At 46.7% G+C, this 21,531-nt stretch overlaps 1 protein-coding gene across 9 annotated transcripts in view; it reads right to left on the bottom strand.

Annotated features, from left to right (window-relative positions):
• PPP2R5C (protein phosphatase 2 regulatory subunit B'gamma) overlaps positions 1 to 21,531 on the bottom strand; it is a 134,266-nt gene that overhangs the window by 51,740 nt on the left and 60,995 nt on the right. For 8 of the 9 annotated variants that reach the window (XM_007178853.3, XM_057542151.1, XM_057542153.1 and 5 more), the window contains one exon: positions 1,471 to 1,670. The exons of the other annotated variant lie outside the window; for it this stretch is intronic. In XM_007178853.3, coding sequence (XP_007178915.1) covers positions 1,471 to 1,539 — 69 coding nt within the window. In that variant the 5' untranslated portion in view covers positions 1,540 to 1,670. The remainder of the gene's footprint in view (positions 1 to 1,470; positions 1,671 to 21,531) is intronic. 9 annotated transcript variants of the gene reach the window in all.

The raw sequence follows: 21,531 nt of genomic DNA, 5'->3' as shown, positions 1-21,531 counted from the left end.
GTCATTTAATACAGAAAAAACTTACGTGTCTATAAATTTAATAGATGACATATTCGTACATGTAATTCAAAAAGAGAATGAATTTAATATATAATAAAGAAGCATTTAAAATCGACGGAGAAAATGGAATGTTCAACACACAATATAGGGACTAATGATTTTTCAATCATTTTAGAAGACAAAGTTATATCCCTACCCTGAGCCATTAAAAAAAAAAGGTTCCAAGAGGATTACAAAATGTACTGTGAACAACAGAATTATGAAAGTGTTAGGAGAAAATATTAGAGATTTTTCTTTGTGATTTGGGGTTTGGGAGGCCTTCCAGAGTAATTGAGAGTTGAAACCGAGAGGAAAAAAAAGACATTCCGCAATTTTCCTTAGTCTGAATGGGTGAGGTTTTGGAGCATTTACTGCTCAGTGTATGCTTGTGACGGTTCTTCTGGTGGGGGTCTGGTGGAGGAACCCAAACGGCTCTCACAGCCCTAGGCTGACTACATGCTGGTAAATTCTGAACTGTAAGAGTTAACAATAATAAATTAATCAGGTTGATCTCAAGTCTGGATACAACAGATTGTGAATACAAAAAGAACACAACTTTCTTTTTCCAATGCAAACATACTAACATAAGAAAGAAACATATGTTAGGTCAACGAGTCTAGTCAATTTTGAAATATATAGCTTTGGGGAAAAAATCAGAAACTTAAGGAGTTCAATGGAAATCAGGATTTAAAATTTTATGTTAAGCCACGAGGATTCCCTAGTAACTGGGGAGTACTATTTCAAAAGCAGACAAAACACCAACAATTCAAAAAAACTCAAGAGAAAAGTGGAGTTCAGTGTCAAACGTAAGAGTTTTAGTAATGGTATCACATGAAATGTTTCCAGGCAGTAGTGACTGAGGTCACAATGGGACCTGCAAAGGACCTGGAGACAGGAGACTGAGATTTTGGGGCTGAATGAAACCAACGATGAGCTAACTGCAGGATGACAAGAGTTGGGTGCCTCTCAGCCAATCAGGGTGGACTGTCCTGACACCAGCTTGGTCCCACCGCTATCTTAACTCCTCCCCATCATTAGAATTTTCCTGTACATGTATGGACAACATGCTTACTTCTAAGTTATGTATGGGCACTATTATATTAATGTTATATATCTTAAAAGAAAATTTAAAGAGGGTAAGACAGTAAGTACAAATGAAAGTTCTAACATTTCTACCCCACAGGGTAGTTGTGAGGATTAAATGAGTTAACACATGTAGGGCACTTTCGTCCCTAGAAGGTCCCTCACTGTAATCCAGGACATATTACAAAGATTTTCATTCTTCGAGGTACAAGTACAAATTTTTGAACAGGAGGATTTTTTCGTGTCAAGTGTCATGTTAGGCTCAAATGTCTTAGCACAGTCTAAGAATATCAGAGTCCTGTTTGTAACTCAGGTTTGGGACACGCTGGTTAAACCGTAATCACTTACCATATGGACTACTTCTGGGTAAATAGGCTCTGTGATCACATTCCGATTATGGGTGATATATTCTACCATTTCACTTAAAGCAGCTCGTTTTACTTCCTTCCACTTTAGGTCACTTAGTGGATCGGAAACAAAGTCAAAGAGGACACAACACTGACGTAACTTCTGGATAAAAAGCTTCTCTTGATCAGCAGGAGGAACATCTGAAAAGGAGAAAGCAAAGTACATTGACTGCAAAAATGCTTAACCCAGAATTACTGTGAAATACTTTTAAGCTTTCTACTATTTTTATTTCGAATTAATAGAGATTCAAGAAACAAGAGATGGGGTAGGGGTGAATAGAGGTTAAACATTCCTTAAAGAAAATGAAAGGAAAAAACCCAGCTAGTCACTGCTCAGATCATATGCTTCGTATGATAAAGTTTCTATACTTTTTAACTCTCTGAAGCCACGTCCAGAGTACTGTTCAAAATAAATTCCTTCTAAATGCATTCATTCAACAAACATAACCTAGCACCGATGATCACATGCCGACACTGTGCTGGGCAGTGGAACAAGAGGCAAAAACCACAGCCCCGGTGTGGGGTGAGGGGCACGGACACCCACACCGCGTGGCAGCTGCACACAGTAGGTACAGGCGAGGTAAGGTCAGGTCACAGGAAGGAGGCTCCCTGAGCTCTGCTGTTGCTCTGAACTTACAGGGGAAGCGCACGGCGGCTGCCCATCGGCCAGCGGGCGAACAGCAAGCGGCATCAGTGTGGAGCTTGCCCGAACGAGCTGTCACACACACGCTGTGAGGGTCTCCACCCTGGTGCCCCACACAAAGCACATCTCCTCCCTCAATGTGGGCTACGGTCAATGCACATTACACATGATGACAACAACGTAGAAAGAGCGCAAACAGTAATATTACCGAGGGAGCGCTTACCTGGGCCAGGTGCCATATTAAAAGCTTTATACATATTTACACAATGTAATCTTTACCATGACATAACAGGGACGAGATACGGGCATAGAGGGTCAGTGCAGGGCTGGAAAGTCATGGAGCTCCGTGTGACTTTCCAGAATTCTGGGAGGTTTGGAAAACTCCAATCTGCCAGTGTGAGCTTGACAGCTTTTGTCGGTGAAAATGAGATCAGTGGTGATATTAACGAATAGGATTTATAGACACATTGACTGAAATGTGTCCAAGATCTGCAAAATGGCTCCGAAGATCTGCACGACTCAGTGAACCAGTATTTTCCACGTGATCAATAAATGGTGTTACAATATCAGTCAAGGGCAAAAGAGCCATTCAAAGGGCAAGAGAGTCCACTGTTTTTTGTTTTTAAATTAATTAATTAATTTATGGCTGTGTTTTGGGTCTTCGTTGCTTCGCGTGGGCTTTATCTAGTTGCAGTGAGCAGGGGCTACCCTTCGTTGCGGTGTGCGGGCTTCTCACTGCGGTGGCTTCTCTTGTTGTGGAGCACCGGCTCCAGGCACGCGGGCTTCAGTAGTTATGGCATGTGGGCTCAGCAGCTGTGGCGCACAAGCTTAGCTGCTCAGTGGCATGTGGGATCTTCCTGGACCAGGGCTCGAACCCGTGTCCCCTACATTGGCAGGCTGATTCTTAACCACTGAGCCACCAGGGAAGTCCCAGTCCACTGGGTTTTAATGTAATAAAGGGTACGGAGAGTTTATTAACATGGTTTCAGATTCCACCTTGCAAATTCCTTCAAGAAACTTCTCGTTTGTTAAGTTTTGGCGTAGTATCAAAGAAAATGTCCACAACTATCTGAAAAGCCTATTAAAATACTCCTTTTCCCAATCAGTGTCTTCCTACATTGTTTCAACCAAAACATGTGGCAACAGACTGAATGCAGAGGCACACAGGAGAATCCAGCTCTCTCCTATTAAGCCAGACATTAAAAAGATTTGCAAAAAGAGAAAATGATGCCACCCTCTCACTAAACTTGTCTTTGTTTTAGGAAATATGGCTATTTTCATAAAAGTGTGATATTTCTGTTAACATGTAATAGGTTTATTATTTTTAGTGAATTAATAAACACACATTTTTTCTGGTTTAATTTCTAGTGTGGTCAGTACTGGTAGCTAAATCCACATAAACAAAAGCTCTCTGGGTCCTGCATAGCTTTTAGGAGCGCGAAGGGGTCCTGAGACCACAGCTGCTGAGCGCCCTTCCCCACACCAGCCGGCACCCCGTGGGTGCCTGGGGGCGGGGCCTGGCGCTCCTGCTTCCACCCGCCTGTCTCCGCCTCAAAGCCCGCCCCGCCCACCCTGCTGTCCCTTCCTGCCCTAACCACCCCCTCCTCTTTGGGGTTCTTGCTCAGGCCTCCCTCACTGCCTGCTCAGAGAGGACGTACTCCTGGGTTGTCTTTAAGCTCCTACTGCCTTGAACAGGCAGCTACCTTGCGGGGCACTTCTTCCCCATCTAGCTGCTTTCGGAGGGCAGGTCCCAGGTGGCTGTTTCCTGGTTCTCGGTACCCCTAACGCGCAGTGTGGAGCCCTGCGAACAGCAGGCACTCAGCACGGCCACCGGCCCATTTCCTGGGGCGCTCCCCTGGTTCCCACACTGCACGCAGAGGTCAGCAGTGCACAGCCGCTCCGAGGGGTGAGGATGTGCTGCCTGAAGGGTACTCGGGACCGTGGGGACCGAACTGTGATCCATAAACATTCTGAGTCCAGGTGACTGGACTCACTTACATGAGTAACAGTCACTATAATGCTTGGGTCTCTGTACATGCAAATATCCAGCCCTTCTCAATGGAAAGCTCCGTGCCTGACTGCAGTCCTCACTCAATTCTACACCTCTGCTCACTCTCCACTGTGCCAGGATCACCTTAAACGAGTGCATTTTGTAGCCACAGCTTGTATACTTGGAACCTTCCGGCTTTCTCATGTTCTTGGTGCCGCAGAGAACTGAGAAGCCCACATTTACCCCTAAGAGCCACCTGATGATGACTCAGCTGTCCCCAAAACACTAAAACAAACCTACTATGATAAGAAGGAAGAGCAGAGTAAAATCTTTTTCTTTTTTCATAAAATTTCTATCTAAAATTCTTCTAAAAAGCAAGGAAATCTCAACTTTCTGGAAATTGTCAATTCTCCCAGGGTTCCAGACAGCTAAGGTGTTACTGTACTATTTTCGTTTGTAGTTTATAAAAAAAAGTTTGCGAGCATAATCTCATGAAGTCTTTTATTTTTTAAAACCTCATTTGGCTACATTTACAACTGCACTGCTTAAAAAAAAGTATATTATACCAATCAAATTGAATATAGTTGTAAAAATATTGCATCCATAGCCCCTATCAAATATCTCCCTATGGTTTTTGAATGCAAGTTAATTTAGCTTCTTATCGGTCACCATATTTTAAAAATCTATACTTTCTGCTGCGTTAAAAGGACTGTACCACTGGGGGATAAAAATGAGTGGAGGTGGTAGAAGAATATGCTTTTTTACCTTTATGTATTCTGATTCTTTAACAGTATGAGTTATTTTTGTAATTAAAAAATAAGCTCTTTAAAAACTATTAAGTTAGTACTGCTAATCTTGAAAGAAGAAAAAAGGTACGACAGAATACAACCTGTATCTGACTTTACTGTTCTGATTATCATGTAATGTGAACCAGATGATAAAAACTAACTGGGACTGACACTGTTGGTATATTACACTTCAGTGTTTGGTATTCAAGAGTGCCTGACTCTTAGGTGATAAACCATGACCCTGGATTTGACCCAATTCTTACAATTACTCCTTTGAAGCAGAATAAAAAAAAGAATGGATTTTGAATTCTGCCCATGAGTGACACTGGCCTACTTTAATTTTAAACTGTATACGGACTAATAACACCAACATTCTTGTTTCAGGACATATTAATGAGCAGTCTTAAGCCCGAAAGAGAACACCAACTAAACAGCACAATATGAGACCGAATTCTGTAGCCTGTGGGCACGGTCAGGACCCCCGTGGCAGGGCTCTGTAACTAGAAAGGGGTGCGAAGAGGACAGCTGCCCGGGACAAGTCCCAGGACACCACCCAGAGGCCCAACACCGTGTTGAGTCCTCTGATCTAAGAGCAAGAGGAACACGAAAGAGGCGATCCCAGTTTTGGCTGGAGAACACTGTTAATGTTAATTAATATATCCTTTTATTATTATTTTTCACGTTAAGAGCTGTAACATTCTTCTACACATATAATATCACAAGTACCTTATGTACGTATAAATGTTTTCGCCCTCTCCCCCCTTCCCCAAACTATTTTCACTGATTTGTTAATGTGAACTTGGGCTACTTCCCAATTATTTCAGGGTAAATCCTTGATGATACCAGGAGCAAACCATATGGACGTACTCATGCAAAACCTGCAGGGGGCGAGAAGCAGAGAAAAGACTTCAACCCATGGCACCTGAAGATGAGAATGTATCGTTCTTCTAAAAACATACTTACTAAAGGGAAGCCTGTAATTAATAAATGATGCAAAGGGATGTTTAACGAAGTTACCCAGAGTGGGGTGGCAGCCCCCATTTCTGGCTGTGTGAGTGTTCCTGGTCCCACGGTGGGGGAGGGCAGCGTTCTCACATCAGTGGCATGCCAGAGCACGCTATAAGGAGTGGACACCTTCCACTGACCCCTGACCTCCAAAGTGGAGGTGAGCCCTGGGGGCTACCCAAGGTGATGACAGTAGAACTTCTACTTATATTTTCTTCTGCAAAGAACAACAAAGTAAGATGTACTAGTATTTAATACAGGAATAGAGCACTGGAGGTGTGTGCTTGAGACTACTGCCAGGTAAGAGCGATCAAGGGTCTGGAGACCACTGCTGGGCAGCGAGGAGCCACCGCAGGCCTTCCCAAGTGACTCCGAAACGACTGAGCATGTCACAGCTGACTCCACACGTGTTTTGAGCATTTGGGCACCTCAATTACTGAAAGGGCCGATGGACGTGACAATAAATTTTAACCACCAAATTGTAGGATAGGACATGATAAGGCTGCATCAGTAAACTGTCACTGTATGTGAAGAGGCATCATGTGAACTCTGTTTGTGAGTAGAAAAACTATTTAAAAAAAAAAAAAAAAAAAAGCCAAGCCCACTTCCACATGACATGTCTTGGTGGTGAGGAGAAACATTCCAAGATACAAAAAGGACCAACTCTCAGCAGGACAGTCACAGAAAGACAGGCCTTTCTAGCACGGAGACGATGGCTTTTCTCAAATGAACACAACCGCAATGAGACAAAAAGCCAGAGCTGCACAAACCACAAGCCCGGAGAACATCACTTGGAGAGATGCCCTCAGAGGCATGCCCGTGAGGGTGGGAACCACTTCGCGCTCACTCATGTACTCTTCTGCTAAGCAGCTAAGGCAGATTGACTTTCAGAGACCCCCGTGCGCCCACCGCTCCCCGCCCCCGCCCCCCCAGCACTCGTGCCACCTTCCTGACCGTATGGGGCCACAAGTCTACGAACATGTGCCTGTCCTGAGCCCGCAGACAAGAGACACCACACAAAACTGAAACCAGCGTGCAAACTCTCCAAAAGGAAAGAGCCAAACCTTCAGCTATGGGGTCCTCTTGTCTTTCCAATGTATTTATTCTTAGTACAAAATGAGCAGGAATAAAGTTGAATCCAATTACTAACAATTTGGAGTAAATTTGGGATTCGTCGTTAATATGCACTAATCCGCTTAGTTCTGTTTCCCATACGAGAACACGTAGCAGATGGCATATTTCCCCCACCGAGAACAGTTCGGCGGTATTAATTTGTTTTTGAAAGTAAAATTCATGCACCATTTTTTAAAAAGGATTTGTTTTATTTATTTATTTATTTATTTTGTTTTTGGCTGTGTTGGGTCTTCGTTTCTGTGCGAGGGCTTTCTCTAGTTGCGGCAAGCAGGGTCCACTCTTCATCGCGATGCGCGGGCCTCTCACTATCGCGGCCTCTCTTGTTGCGGAGCACAGGCTCCAGACGCGCAGGCTCAGTAGTTGTGGCTCATGGGCCTAGTTGCTCCGCGGCATGTGGGATCTTCCCAGACCAGGGCTCGAACCCGTGTCCCCTGCATTGGCAGGCAGATTCTCAACCGCTGCGCCACCAGGGAAGCCCCATGCACCATTTTTGAAATGACCATTTCCCCACGGCCTCCTGCGTCTCCTCTGTCCTGGATCAAGTGTCTGCGGACACGAGAGCCCTTCTGCTGCACCATCGCTTCTCTGGGCACCAACACCACGGACTCTCAGAGCCTTACAATGGGCCTTACTATCTGTGAGACTAAGTTCCTTCCCCTTGCTCTGCTTCATGTCTTGACTATTCACGGCCCTTCAAATTTCCCCTATCAATATGGGGAGAACAGAAGTCTTTGCAATATTGAATCTTTCAATCCATGAACGTGGACTATTTCTCCAATTACTTTTTTCCTTAAGTGTCTTTCAATAACATTTTACAATTTTCTCCTAAAAACGTAAATCTAAAAAATAAATCATTTTTTAGATTTATTCTTAGGTATTTATTAAGTTCTGATGTTACTGTGAATTGTACCTTTAAAAAGACTGAAGAATTTTCTAACTGCTGCTGTGATCTAGAAAAGAACAGATTTGGGGTATTACTTTTGTATCTAGCTACCTCGACTCTTATTAATTCTACTGGCGTATCTGCAACTCCCTTCGGTTTTCTGTGTATGCCACCCTCTCACTTGGAAATGCCCACACTGTTCTCTTCCCTGCCTGAGCAACGCGCTGCAAGGAAGCGGCGAGAGCGGCTCCCTCGGCTCTGTGCCGTCTCAGAGGGAAGCTCTTGCTAGCTCCCCACCCAGTTCAATGCTTGCGCCCAGACTCTCTAGATAACGCTTCCCAGATTAAGGAGCTGACCTGCAGGCTCAGTGCCACCCCAATCCACATCCAACAGAGACTTCCGTGAAGTGCTAAGTGATTTCTAAAAGGTATTATGTGGAAAAGCAAAGGGTCAACACCAACCGAGACCCTTGGAGAAGAACGGCAGGGTGGGGGGACTTGCTGTTCCAGAAATCTAGACTCACCGGGGAAGCTTCATGGATGACAATGGCCCAGCCCTGTACTGCCACAGAGAACAGAGCCCAGAACAGGCCTGTACAGACGTGGATAACTGATTTAGGACAGACTGGATAACAGAACAGTGACGAAAGATTAGTCTTTGAAAATATGGCGCTGGGACAGAAAGGAAGGAAGGAAGGAGAAAGAAAGGAAGAAGAAATTGGACCACATTACATGCAAAAATAAAAAATAAGTTCCTGGAGGGTTAGGACTTCAATCTGAAAGACAAAACTCTAATGTTTTTAGAAAATAATACAAAAGAATATCTCATAGAGAGAAAGAAGTAGAGGACTTCTTAAGACCTAAGAACTGTAATCATTACAAGACTGATATATTGAACTATATAAAATCAAATATTTTTCTTCATCGAGACACCACAAAGAATGAACAGACAAGCCACAGAGTGGGGGAACTATTTGAATACATATAGCCAATGAATTAACGTTCAGAATATGTAAGCATTTCCAATAAATCAGTAAGAAATATTCAGAGTACCAACAGAAAAGTAGGCAAACATCTTAACCAAGCACTTCATGAATATACCCCAAAGCCTAATCACTCGTGAAAGGCTGTCACTCATTAATGGCTAGGGGAATGCAAATTAAAACCACAATGAGAGGGACGTCCCTGGTGGCACAGTGGTTAAGAATCTGCCTGCCAATGCAGGGGACATGGTTTGATCCCTGGCCAGGAAAATCCCACATGCCGTGGAGCAACTAAGCCCGTGCGCCACAACTACTGAGTCTGCGCTCTAGAGCCCACGTGCCACAGCTACTGAAGCCCGCGTGCCTAGAGCCCGTGCTCTGCAACAAGAGAAGCCACCGCGATGAGAAGCCCGCGCACCACAACGAAGAGTAGCCCCCGCTCGCTGCAACTAGAGAAAGCCTGCGTGCAGCAATGAAGACCCAACACAGCCAAAAATAAAAAAATAAAATAAATTTAAAAAAAAGCAAACCCCCAATGAGATATCACAAGACACCCAAAAGAGTGGCAAATAGTCTGAGGAAACCAAGTGCTGGGAGGAGCTGTGTTGGGCTGGAGGTCTCACACTGCTGGGCAGGGCTGCAGGGTCCGGCGTCATCAAGGACAGAGGCAGACAAATGTGCCCGTGAGCTGGGAATGCACTCCTGGGCACATAACCCAACGGAATTCAGACACACGTGCACCACAACATGTGTAAAAGAACGTTCACAGCAGCCCTAAGAGCTTGAACTAGAAACAACCCAAGCGTCCACCAGTAGCAGACATTATATAATATTCCAAAGCTGTGGAGATGAATGAAATACAGCTACACACGACACAGACGCACCTTACAAAATACTGTTGAGTGAAAGAGGCAAGGTAAAAAAGACTTCTTCAGTACGATTCCATTCATACAGAGTCGAGAAACAGGCATCCCTAAAACCTACACAGGACCTTCCGGGAGCTGTAGGGGTGCCTGGCAGGGGTGCTGGTTACAGGAATACTCGCTTTGTCATTATTCATTACACTTTTTAGTTGTTAGTACGTGCTGTGAGTTACATTACAAGTTAAAAAGCCCCCAGGGTCCGTGCCTACGGCAAAAGCCCCTCAAGAACACTTAAGAACACACAGTGAGACGTGAGCCTCCGTCCTCCACAGCCACCCTCTGCCTCCGACTCTCCTCCCAAAAGGCAAGTGCAGCAGCCGGCGCGTGGGTCTCCCAGAGCCGCCCAGCACGCACACTCCAGGCACAGGTATACATGGCGTGTCCTCCACGACAGCTTCAGGGGAAGAGACACCGACAACCTCCAAACTAACCACGATCGACTTGGGACACGGACACACACACACACACACTCACATGCACTGACAACCTCCAAACTAACCTCGATCGACTTGGGACACGGACACACACACACACACACACACGCACTGACAACCTCCAAACTAACCTCGATCGACTTGGGACACGGACACACACACACACACACACACTCACATGCACTGACAACCTCCAAACTAACCGCGATCGACTTGGGACACGGACACACACACACACACACACACTCACACGCACTGACAACCTCCAAACTAACCGCGATTGACTTGGGACACGGACACACACGATCCCAGCACATTTCCTAACGTCCCTCTATGCAGTATTTGTGTGGAAGAATTTAAGCTCTGGATATCTTTTTTTTTAATTGAAAATATTTCCCAATCCAGATGAAATCTAAGCGATCTCTAATTTTTCTAATTATATAAAGTTTCTCCCTCTTCCTCACTTTCTCTCAGAGAAAAGATCAGCAATTATGACTCCAGATGTATAATATAAAAATTGTGGTATGACTTATCAGATCTAAAGCATCTGGTATGAAGCAGAGCAGAGTGGGCACCAGCCTTGAACACGTGGAGCCTGTATCGTAAGGAATTAATTTAAAAATTTATCCAACATACATATGCCAGGCACTGTACCAGGCATGACAACACAGAGATAAATTTAAACATGATAACTTGATCTAAAAGAAAATAACAACTAAAACATATGAGAAGTGCGCTGACGTGTGAGGCGTGGTGGGGCCTGGGGGCGGGGGGCAGGGTGCAGGTGCAGGAAAGGGTTTCCGGGGTGCACTTGAGCTTGGCCTTGGACGGAGGGCAGGAGCCACCTCAGTTCAGGGAGGCTGAGGCTCACTGTGGAGGGACCGGGGCCACGCTCAGCTGGAAAGACTTTATCTACAGGTGCCCACTTCTCAAATCGGAGGGCCTTCAAGTTACAGGGCAAATTCTCCTGGAAAACCAATTTTCCTCAAAAAGACAGAGCCTTAAATGAGAATAACAGATTACATCTTACAAACCCTAAATTAATCACACTGGATCTTTAGTCAAACATTTTTCATAGAGGAGGAAATCTGTCTTGTTCATTACTTTGTCCTCAGTATCTAGAACTGGCCAAGCACATAGTGGGACCTCAAATATTTGCTCAAGATAAAAAAGGCGATCTGAAAGAAGGAAATTCAGGTAATTTAACTGAGCGGTATCATAACTTAAACCATATTTATATTAAAATAACGACACATGTATCAGTAGAATGCAAAGTCCATATGAACTTAGGACAAAATCAAGTTCTTCCAAGAAACCTGGATGCCTGTGACAGGCGTTTCAGCACTCTGGACTCTCAAAGGTTTGCATTTTGATAGAATAATCTGAGAAGTACTGTGAATAGATAGCTTTGATCACAGAGGGTTTTTAAGCAGATGAGTGACACAACGTGACCTGGGAAAAGGATCTCTTCAGAAGTGACACGGGGGACTGAAATGAGGATGACAGAAGCAGGAAGATCTACTTCAAAGGAGAAGGCAACAGTCTGGGAACCAATTTCTCAGCCTTCTCACGAGGCAGTCATGACACCAAACACGGTTCCTCAGGGTGCTGGCCTAGCAGGGATCATTTTTGGTAACAATTATCTCTTGCTCCATAAATCCAAACTTCTACAGCTTGAAAGCATGATAAACATACTGAACGAAACACTCACTTCATGTAGATGATGTGATGAAACTAATTCTACCCTGACCCTTGGTGCCTACATAATTTCAGAATTGAGTGAATCGTGAGCTCAAACAGCTCCTAACTCGGTTGATGACGTTCAAAAGTACAATATTTCTCTCTCACTGTCACAACGCCAAGCTATCACAGTCCAACCATTCTAATGTTCACACTTTCTACGTTAACCTCCCACAGATCAAGTTCCTCTTTCCCTTGCTGTTTTCTCTTTCTTTCTTGGTGGTCCTTAAAACAAGGTCTGACCTACAATCAACAGTGTCTTAGATCTGATGGGACTTCACCACACATACTGAGCCTCTGGTCAGGTTTCTCGATGGATGTTATTCCATTCAAATACAGCCCACGTGCTCCCCGCTTCGCGCTCTGTACTACCTAACGCAAGGAGCTAGTAACCAGCTGGTAATGCAAAGGGGCCAGAGCGTTCGTCTGGCTAAGAGTGTCGAGCACTGTCTACCTGCTGTTCGGAGAGAAATAACCAAGAGCAGCAAGCCCTCCCTCCCTCCTGCCCTCGCTTGCCCTGGAGCCGCCCTTATCCAGTCCTTACGGGTGGCATTCCAATGCGCGGGCAAAGCGGAAGCACCGCCTGCTCTATTAATCTGGACGTAAATCTGGCGACGCAAGACTGCCCAGCAGCTTCTACATCGCCACTTTCACTTTAAACAAGTTTTGTTGGTGACAACCATAGCTCGAAATCCATTATGAACGTTCCCTTTGCAAATCCCAATTCTGTAGTTTATCAGCTTTGTTGCACTCATTCACTAAGCTTACATCCTCCCTCCCTCAGGAAAAGACCTACTACCCCCAGGCCGAGTCTGGGGTGGAAGTCTACCCAGGACAAGCCGATCTCATGTAAATCCCACAGCCTCATGTAAATCCCACAGCCGACTGGCTTCCCCACAAACCTGGGCACTCCTCCCTCCAGCCTTTGAGACCTTCCCTCCCTTCTGGTTTTCCTGCCATTCTTCAGCCTGCCTTTATCTGTACGCAGAGAAAGCGGTAATATTCACTTTCCTCGTGGCTTTCCACCACTGACCCCCAGACCACCCTCCCTTTTTACACTGTGAAACTACAGTGTAAATCTATAAGGCAGATAGTTTCATTTCAGAAAGTGGTGTCTGAAGCCAAGGTCTAGTTCGCTCCGGTTCTCTGCACCTGAGAGCTGGCAGTTTCACCAGGGACGGGGTGGGGGAGGCGTGTGGGGCGAGGAGAGCCGGAAGCAGCGGGTCGGACTGAGGCGAGATAAAGGCCAGGAGAGACTGGTTTCCTCAGAGAAGCTCTTAATTACGGCAAGTGAACTTCTCAGTGAAGGAAGTCACATGGAAGAAACATACTGATTTCTAGCCTAGACTCCGCCATAAAGAACATGGTGAAGTCACGACAGGATTCTAAGCCTCAGGTTCCTTGAGCTGTAAGACCTCTAGCGGACACACATGGACATTCAGGACTGTGTCCCCCCCTCCTGGCACAGGCGACGCATAGGAGGAACTCCACAGATGTCAGCTGAATTAAAGCCTTGGCTCTCTGACAGTTAAAGATTAAGACAGCTCAAATTCCTAGGAGCACAGAGATACAGCCCCAACAGCGTTGACAAAGGCCCTATTTCCTGCTCAAGAACCTAGTTCTAGAATGCCTGTCGGGAGCAAATTAGACCCTCACCACTAGTACAAATCAGTAAACGTCCAGCACCTCTGGTTGTATCGCCTCATCCTTCACTTAGGCCGGCATTTCTGACGAAGTGTCACACCCCACCACTGCGCCTGCCGACCGACAGCTCCGGCAGTGGAGAAGCTCTTGCCTAAAGCGCAAGGGCGGGCACCATTCCAGGAAAACTGCTTTCACTACATTTCACAAATAAGAGATGGCCAAAGGAAGGCTGCAGAACGTTTAATATGTTTGCCAGCAGACGGAAGAGTGTGGAGTTGTGAGAAGGATATCCTGAAAAAATACATAGAGTCTTTTCAGTTTTTATTTATGTTCTCTACTTCCTTTCTCTGTGTCTCAAATAGATATGAGTGGTTCTTTCTGGATTCGAGCTCCCTTAGGATGGGTTTTGGGCTCTTCACGTATGTCTGGCCCAGGGCTGCAGCAATAAGCCTTGAAGGCCCGTGTGCCAGGTCCTGTGGAGAACGAGCCCGGGAATCAGGGCTCTAAAGTGATACAGGCACCAGGACGCCGCGAACCACGAAATCAGGGGCCGTGTGCGTGTGTGTTGCGTGACCACCCTCTGGGGAGGTGAAGCAGATAAAGATCGGTGATGGGCGCCCCTGTCCCCCTCGCAGGAGCTGCCAGCCTCCTCATCTCCTCACATGCCCACCACCCCATCCCTCCAGGTCTAGTATTAATTAATTATTGCTGATGTTTACCTGTGCTGGGTTCCAGTCTTCAGCTCACCCACCCATCAACTAACCCCTGCTCAGAGGCCAGGCATGGTAAGGTTACCGGCCAGTGACGAAGAACGATACCCCCTGCCCCCGCCCCATCTCCAAGGCTCAGCGCACTCTGAAGGCGGGGGTGGCCCATGCCCCTCCAGGGACATGGAGCGGAAGCCCTCCCCAGGGGCTTTCTGGTGTCTGACACTGAACTTGGCCTCATTTGGGGAGGACCATGGAGATAAAGACGGGGCGCAGCAACCTCCACCTCCGCTGTACGCTCAGCAAACAACAGGCGCTGGACGAATGTGCCACGAAAACTAACGACGGGACAAGGACGAAGCCACAGGTGCTCACGAGCAGTGATCCGACACCCCTGCGCAGGGCGTTCTTCTCAGATTAAAGCCTGATACGTTTAGTGCATTATCCAAGGGGTGGACCGAAAGGTTCATTTGCCCTTGGAGAAAAACATGCCACCTAAATATGTGACGTTTTTATTATTAGTTAAAACAAGAAACACTCTTGTGTTCTGTGTTGAAAGACATTTAGCTGATGCTTTTCTACATAGTTGATCCCAAATTACATGGCAAATCGAGACGATGCTTCTACTTGGTTCCTATTTTCTTGACATGCAGGGTTCGGCGAGGGGGAGAACCTGTTGGCCTAAGGAGGGCCCCGCTCGGTTCCCGCGTGAGATGCTGCTGAACCTGGGAAGGGGAGCCCGACCCGCCTGTGGGGACGGCGAGGGGCAGAGCTGCGGGCGGTGCCGGGGGCCACACGAGGAGCTCGAGCAGGCAGCTGCACCTCCGTGTCTCGGGGCAGGACAAGCACGGCCGGATGGGGAGGATGAGGTGCCCCTCCTTTCGGACAGGACGCCAGCTTCCGGTCTTTTGCCCGCCTGGGCACCTGCTCCCTGCCTGCCTGTCGGCCTTGCCCGGTCGCCCCCTGGCAGGCCCTTACCTCTCTCGACCCTGAGAAACCTCTATTCTTGACTGCTTTCTATATTTTAAACCAGAAGGACTTTATTAGAAAGGAGCACAACATAACGTACCCCCAGCGAAGCGCCTGTCTGGACACCGAGGGCACTCGCCCGACCTGGGGCAGGGCATGGCCTTGGACGAGCCACCCCCGTCCTCCAATGTTGGAGTCACAGTGGAATCGGTGGCCTGGGCTGATGCCATCCGGGACAACAAGGTACCTGCAAAGACTAGTTCTTTACGGCCCAAGTTTTATAGTTAAATCAAGACAGCTGCTGCTCGGGTACCTTGAGGCCATCACTAGGCGCAGTTGCCCCCTTAGTTTCTAACTTTGAATCCTCCACTTAGCAGATATTTATTAAGCCCCCGAGACACCAGGCAGCAGTAGAACAAAGGCATTAAGAACTGGGGTGGAAAGTGAGAAAACGTGGGTTGGAATTCCAGCTCCACCTGTAACTACCTTAGTGACCTTGGGCAGAACACTTGATCCCTTTGGGCCTCGGTTTCCTCAACTGGGAAATGGGGGTAACTACCCAGTGGGGTGGCTGTGAATGAGCAGACGTGATGTGCTAGAGTGATGCCTGAGATAGAGTGCGTCCTCAATAAATGGTGCTTGTTTCTGTTTTCTGTTCATCAGATGCAGGGACTCGTTAGCTTCTATCACTCAATCTTCTTTATGCTCCTACCCTTAAAAAACGTCTGTTACGGAAGCAACGTTTTTCATCCTCCCCAGGCATTTCCAAGCAGGCCACTAATGCACTGCACTCAGCGACTAGATCTGCACCTAACAAAGGACGACTCTCAGGCTGACGGTGTCTGGTTGTGCGTAACGCAATTACACGGATGTTCTGGCGAACAGGGCACCGCGGCTGTGCTCCGCTGCTCTGGTTCTCAGAACTGTGTCGGCGCAAGGGCAGCTACTTAACTGTTGGCCGAGAGGGGCTGAATGGACCCCAAATCCAATTATGACCCATGCGCCTGCTGGGTCACGGAAGAGCCAACCTCCCTGATGAGTTCATGGACATTTTAGACTATCAATTTGTGGCGTAACTGGATTTGAGTGGAAAAATATCCTTAAAATGTGAGAGGTTTGTAAAGGATTATGGTGGAGCTGGGGTTTTTTGGGGGGCAGGGGTGCTACTTGAAGCTTACACGGGTAAGAAGACAAGTTAAGCTGGAAAGCAGCAAGCAGACTAGAGCGGCAGGAGACACTGCTGTGCCCCGTTTGTGACCAGTTGCTTGACATTTCTGGGCCACAGTTTCTGCATCTGAAAAAAAGGTTCTTTCTGGCTCTGTAAGACTATGGGAGAGTGCTTCTCTCAAAGACCAGGGTGCTGGCAGCAGTTCCCAGAGGGGGGAAAGATGAAAATACAACAGGTCTCTAGAATGGGTCACTTATAAGTGGGCACCACAGGGAGGAACATATAAGAAACCAAGGGCCTGAACTTACACGTGAAACCTTTCTGCACACAGCCGACCACTGGTCAACATGTATTACACATTTCGGAAGAATTCTGGTTTCAGAAAAATAACACACGCTCACCGTAGGATAAATAAAATCCAAACAACATAAGAAAGGAAAGCTCAGCGAGCAGCACTGCTGGCATTCTGACGCACACCTGCCGGGCCGGGGGGTGGTCTCCACGCACACAGATGTGCTGACGTGAATGACTGAGCTACTGAAGACCATGCTTCATCCGCTCCTGTTTTTACCTTACTCAACCCTCTGTCAAGAATGTCCTGTAGATCAATAAATAGACCAACATATCTTTGTTTGGAATTTCACTGTCACATATGCTGCAATTTAACAAATTGAACCTTCTAATAAGAATAAATCTTCTCATTTTTTTTTTTTAAATAACGTGACCAAAAATGCTTTAATTTATGATTAATGATGGAACACATTTACCTAGTTCTACTTCCTTCTAAAACCTCACTAAAAGTTCAGTGAATTTTGTGAAAGCCTTAAAACTTCAAGGCAACGGGACTGCTGGGCTGGAGAGCAGGTGGAGGAGGGCGGCTGGCTGGACACCCCAGGACAGAGGTGTGGCCGTGGGACGGCGGAGAAGCGACCTGGGGTATGCTGGTGAGGCCCCAAAGGCCCCAGGAAGGATGACCACAGGCACCATGGAGCAGGGGTGTAGCTGGGCCAAGAATGTGGGGGCCAGTGGAAAGGTGCTTAACAGCCATCCCCCGCAGACCCCTTTGCCCCCCGATGACAAAACTACAGGTCTCTCCTTTGCTTCTGGAAATAGCAGAGTAGTAACAGCCAACCTCCCACCGTGGCAGCAAGAAAAGCTTGAGAAAATAATCTTAAAACGCCATTTAAAAGCATCAATGGGGGACTTCCCCGGTGGTTAAGAATCCGCCTGCCAATGCAGGGGACACGGGTTCAAGCCTTGGTCCGGGAAGATGTCACATGCCGCGGAGCAACTAAGCCCGTGCACCACAACTACTGAGCCTGCGCTCTAGGGCCCGCGAGCCACAACTACTGAGCCCGTGTGCCACAACTACTGAAGCCCATGCGCCTAGAGCCCGTGCTCCGCAACAAGAGAAGCCACCGCAGTGAGAAGCCCACGCACCGCAACAAAGAGTAGCCCCCGCTCGCCGCAACTAGAGAAAGCCCGCGCGCAGCAACGAAGACCCAACGCAGCCAAAAATAAATGAAATTTAAAAAATATGTATACATTAAAAAAATAAAGGCATCAACGAGCTCACAAAATAGTGAGGATTTATAGGACCAATAAGAAAAGATAACAGAAACCAAAGAGATGAGCCCTGCACCAGAGGTCGCCTCCTGGGGGAGCAAGGCAAAACCGGACCCAGGGCCCAGAAGGAGGGGAGGGGCTGGTGAGACCCCACCCCAGGTCACTGAATATAAATATATACACGTGAGAGAAACGGCAGAGCAAATGTGGCAAAATGTTGACAAATGAGTGAAACTTGATAAAGAAAATTCTTTGTGCCATTCTTCTACTTTCTGTAAATTTGAAATTATTTCAAAAAGTTAAAATAAAAGCAAACAAAACCACAAATGGGGAACGAAAGTTGAATTTTACAGAACGCTGTCTTCACGTTTATTGAGATGTTCCCATTTGTTTTCCTTGGCCTGTTAACACCACGATTCTCTCCTTCCCACCAGGCTGGCTAGAAGCATCTCTCCCCTCTCCTTCCTCCTTTCGCCGCTGTGGCCCTCCTTCCAAAACCAGCTCTTGGGTTTCATTCCTTTTCCCCCAGTTTCCTGATTCATTTGTTTCTGTTTCTGTCTTTATAGAAGACAGTAATTCTTTAATTTATCTTGGTCCTTTTCTTTCTAAGCGTTTAAGTGATTTCCTCTCATCCTTCTTTAATAATCATGTCACACATCAACTCCGTAAGCCGTCACCTTGTTTCATTCACTCACTCGCTGGAGGCATTGTGGTTCTGGTAGGAGAGCCCAGGCCCGAGACAGCCGGCCTGGCCAACCAACCCTGCCCTTCATTCCCGGGCAGTGTGTCGAGCCTGTGCGTCGCCCCCCAGGAGTACGGCGAGGATGATGACAGACAACAGACGGGACGCGCTTCTAACAGTCCTTGTAGCGCGGCTGTTACCGTTACCAACTTGTTCATTTGAGGATGACGTTTTCAAAAGGCAGGGAAGGGCCTGCCTTCATGGGTTTCACTCAAGTGAGGGGGACAAGCAAGTAAAACCAAAATCTCAACACCCCACAAACAAAACGATTTTAGGAAAGAAGAAACCCTAGTGATGGGTTAGATGAGGCAGGGGAGGCCTGTCCATGGAGACAACTCGGGGCTTAAATGCAAACGCTAAGGAGCCAAGATCCAGACAGGGCCACTCCAGCAGCAACGAACGCCCTCTCTGCCCTGACGCCTGGTTTCTACCTTTGCATTTATCCCCATTTTTATTGCATTATGATGAGAGAATATGGTTTCTACTTACTTCAACTTGTTGAAAATTGCAGAGGTGTTTTTTTGTTGTTTTGTTTTGTTTTAAATATTTATTTATTTAGGCTGCGCCGGGTCTTAGGTTAGGTTGCGGCATGCAGGATCTAGTTCCCTGACCAGGGATTGAACCCGGGCCCCTTGCATTGGGAGCACGGAGTCTCACCCACTGGACCACCAGGGAAGTCCCTGCAGAGGTTTTCTCTGCGAACTATTATTTGTTAAATGTACAAACCTCATGAGCACTTGTTTTCTGAAGTCTCCCTGGTTCACCGTGATAACCTGTAGTCACCACCTGATCTGGGACAGGCAGGGTCGTCCGGGCACATTCCACCCCCGCTCCCCAACCCCGGCCTTATCAGTTTTGCCTTGCAGTCCTTCTAGCTGTGGACACAGAATCATTTGGGTAAATCGCGTAAGTCCATGGCAGTTCTGCCATCCTGTGCACTGTGCACTTTGGTGTGGTGAAGTAATCCTGTCTCACTGAATCTCATTTTGCCTTGAATTCAGCTTTGCCCACTATTAATGTTATTACTCTTGGGTTTTTTTGCATCTGCCTAACATATCTTTACATCCTATTTCTTTTTAATACCCTTTTATATATGACCCATCTCACTGTAGGATTTAAAGAAGTTAGAAGAACCATGTTTGTTCAATTTGTTATACACAGTAGTATACATATAAGGGTAAATGTAACTTTAAAAATTATGGAAATAATCCTTAAATTTTGCTAGTCTAGAAAAATGTATGCAATACCCCAGCCAGACATTTAACATTGAAATATTATATTTAAATAAATTTATTCAGTTTAAATAGTGTTTTCGAAAAGAACTATCTTCAGACCCTTGACATACAATCCTTGAAATATAACTTTCCAAAATAACAGAGTGACATGTTTACAGTAATGATAAAACCAGCTGTAAGCGTGTGCATGATCCTAGAAGCTGCGATTCTGGTCTCAAGCTGGCAGGCCGGGAGCCCAGAAGGGAAGGCTTTGCCTGTGGCCGCAGTCAGGCCTGGCCGCCACTCTCTCTCCGCGGGCAGGTCCGGGGACTTCCATCCCCAGCTCTCCGCCCACAGCTCAGCTGAAATCCTGTCCAGCTTCCTGGCCTCAACTGCGTGGAGCATTTCATATGCTTTTTGCTGGGAGTCTAATCCTATTTATTTTTGCTTGGGGACTGAAAAATTTCCTTAAACAATTTTGAAAATCTAATTTCCTACTGTATTTTATCTTGCTAATTTTCCATACTATCTTCACTTTTAACTCTTTTAAGGAATACTAATAGCTTACCATTATTGAGTACTTACTATGTGCTAGGTATTATCATAACTCCTCTAAGCCCATGAATCCTGTTACACAAATGAGGAAACAGATCCACACAGAGGTTAAGGTGACAAAGCTCAGAAGCGACAGGGCTGGTGTCTGAGCCCAGGCAGTGTGGCTTCAGAGCCTCCCGAAGGCCTGTGGGAACAAGGAGCATGCCTGTGAGGGGACAGTTCTGTCCATACTGGTACCATCCAGTTGGCCAGGAGCCCTTTCAAACATCCCAGGCTGGTCCCTACATGCTGCCTGCTCCTTACAGGAAGAATCATGGCCTTGATGTTCCTGGTCAAGATAAAGACTGTGTTTGTCCCCCAGTCTCTGCAAACCTTAACAAAATATTATTTCTAAGATCTTAAAAACTCCTCAAAAAAAACCTGTGAATTAAAATCAGTGATGCCTAATATAAATAACTTTGACATAGGCCAAGTTCCCCATTAGCCCATATCCTAGATGAGAGGGTGGGATGTACAAAAGAACCCTTTAAACAAGTCGTCAAATGCCTGGGATTCTGCCTTAACTCCAAGTCTGACCTAATAACATTACCACCAACTAAATATCCAGATCATCCACTTCTCCTTCTACCGAATTCTCCTGAATACTCAGCCAACTGCATAATGTGCCCCAAGCTGGAAGTCACTCCCTCAGGGGTTCCTTGGTGTAATTCGCCCACAAGCTCTCGGCCAGTGCCCGCCCCTGGGGCACGCCCCCCCCCCACCCCCTTCTTCCCACTCGTGGCCACAGAACATTGTTGTCATAGCACCTGCCAGTCTTCCTTAGATGGCCCCGGCCAAGGAGCTGTGCTCGCCGCACCATAAGGAACAGTGCCGGGGGCCACCAGTCAGGCTGCAATCAGAGACCCCAAGCCCTAA

Source organism: Balaenoptera acutorostrata, chromosome 3, assembly GCF_949987535.1.
Source record: "Balaenoptera acutorostrata chromosome 3, mBalAcu1.1, whole genome shotgun sequence".
NCBI classification, from domain to species: domain Eukaryota; kingdom Metazoa; phylum Chordata; class Mammalia; order Artiodactyla; family Balaenopteridae; genus Balaenoptera; species Balaenoptera acutorostrata.
Note: the sequence above shows the minus strand (reverse complement) of the source record. Positions and strands in the feature narration are given on the sequence as shown.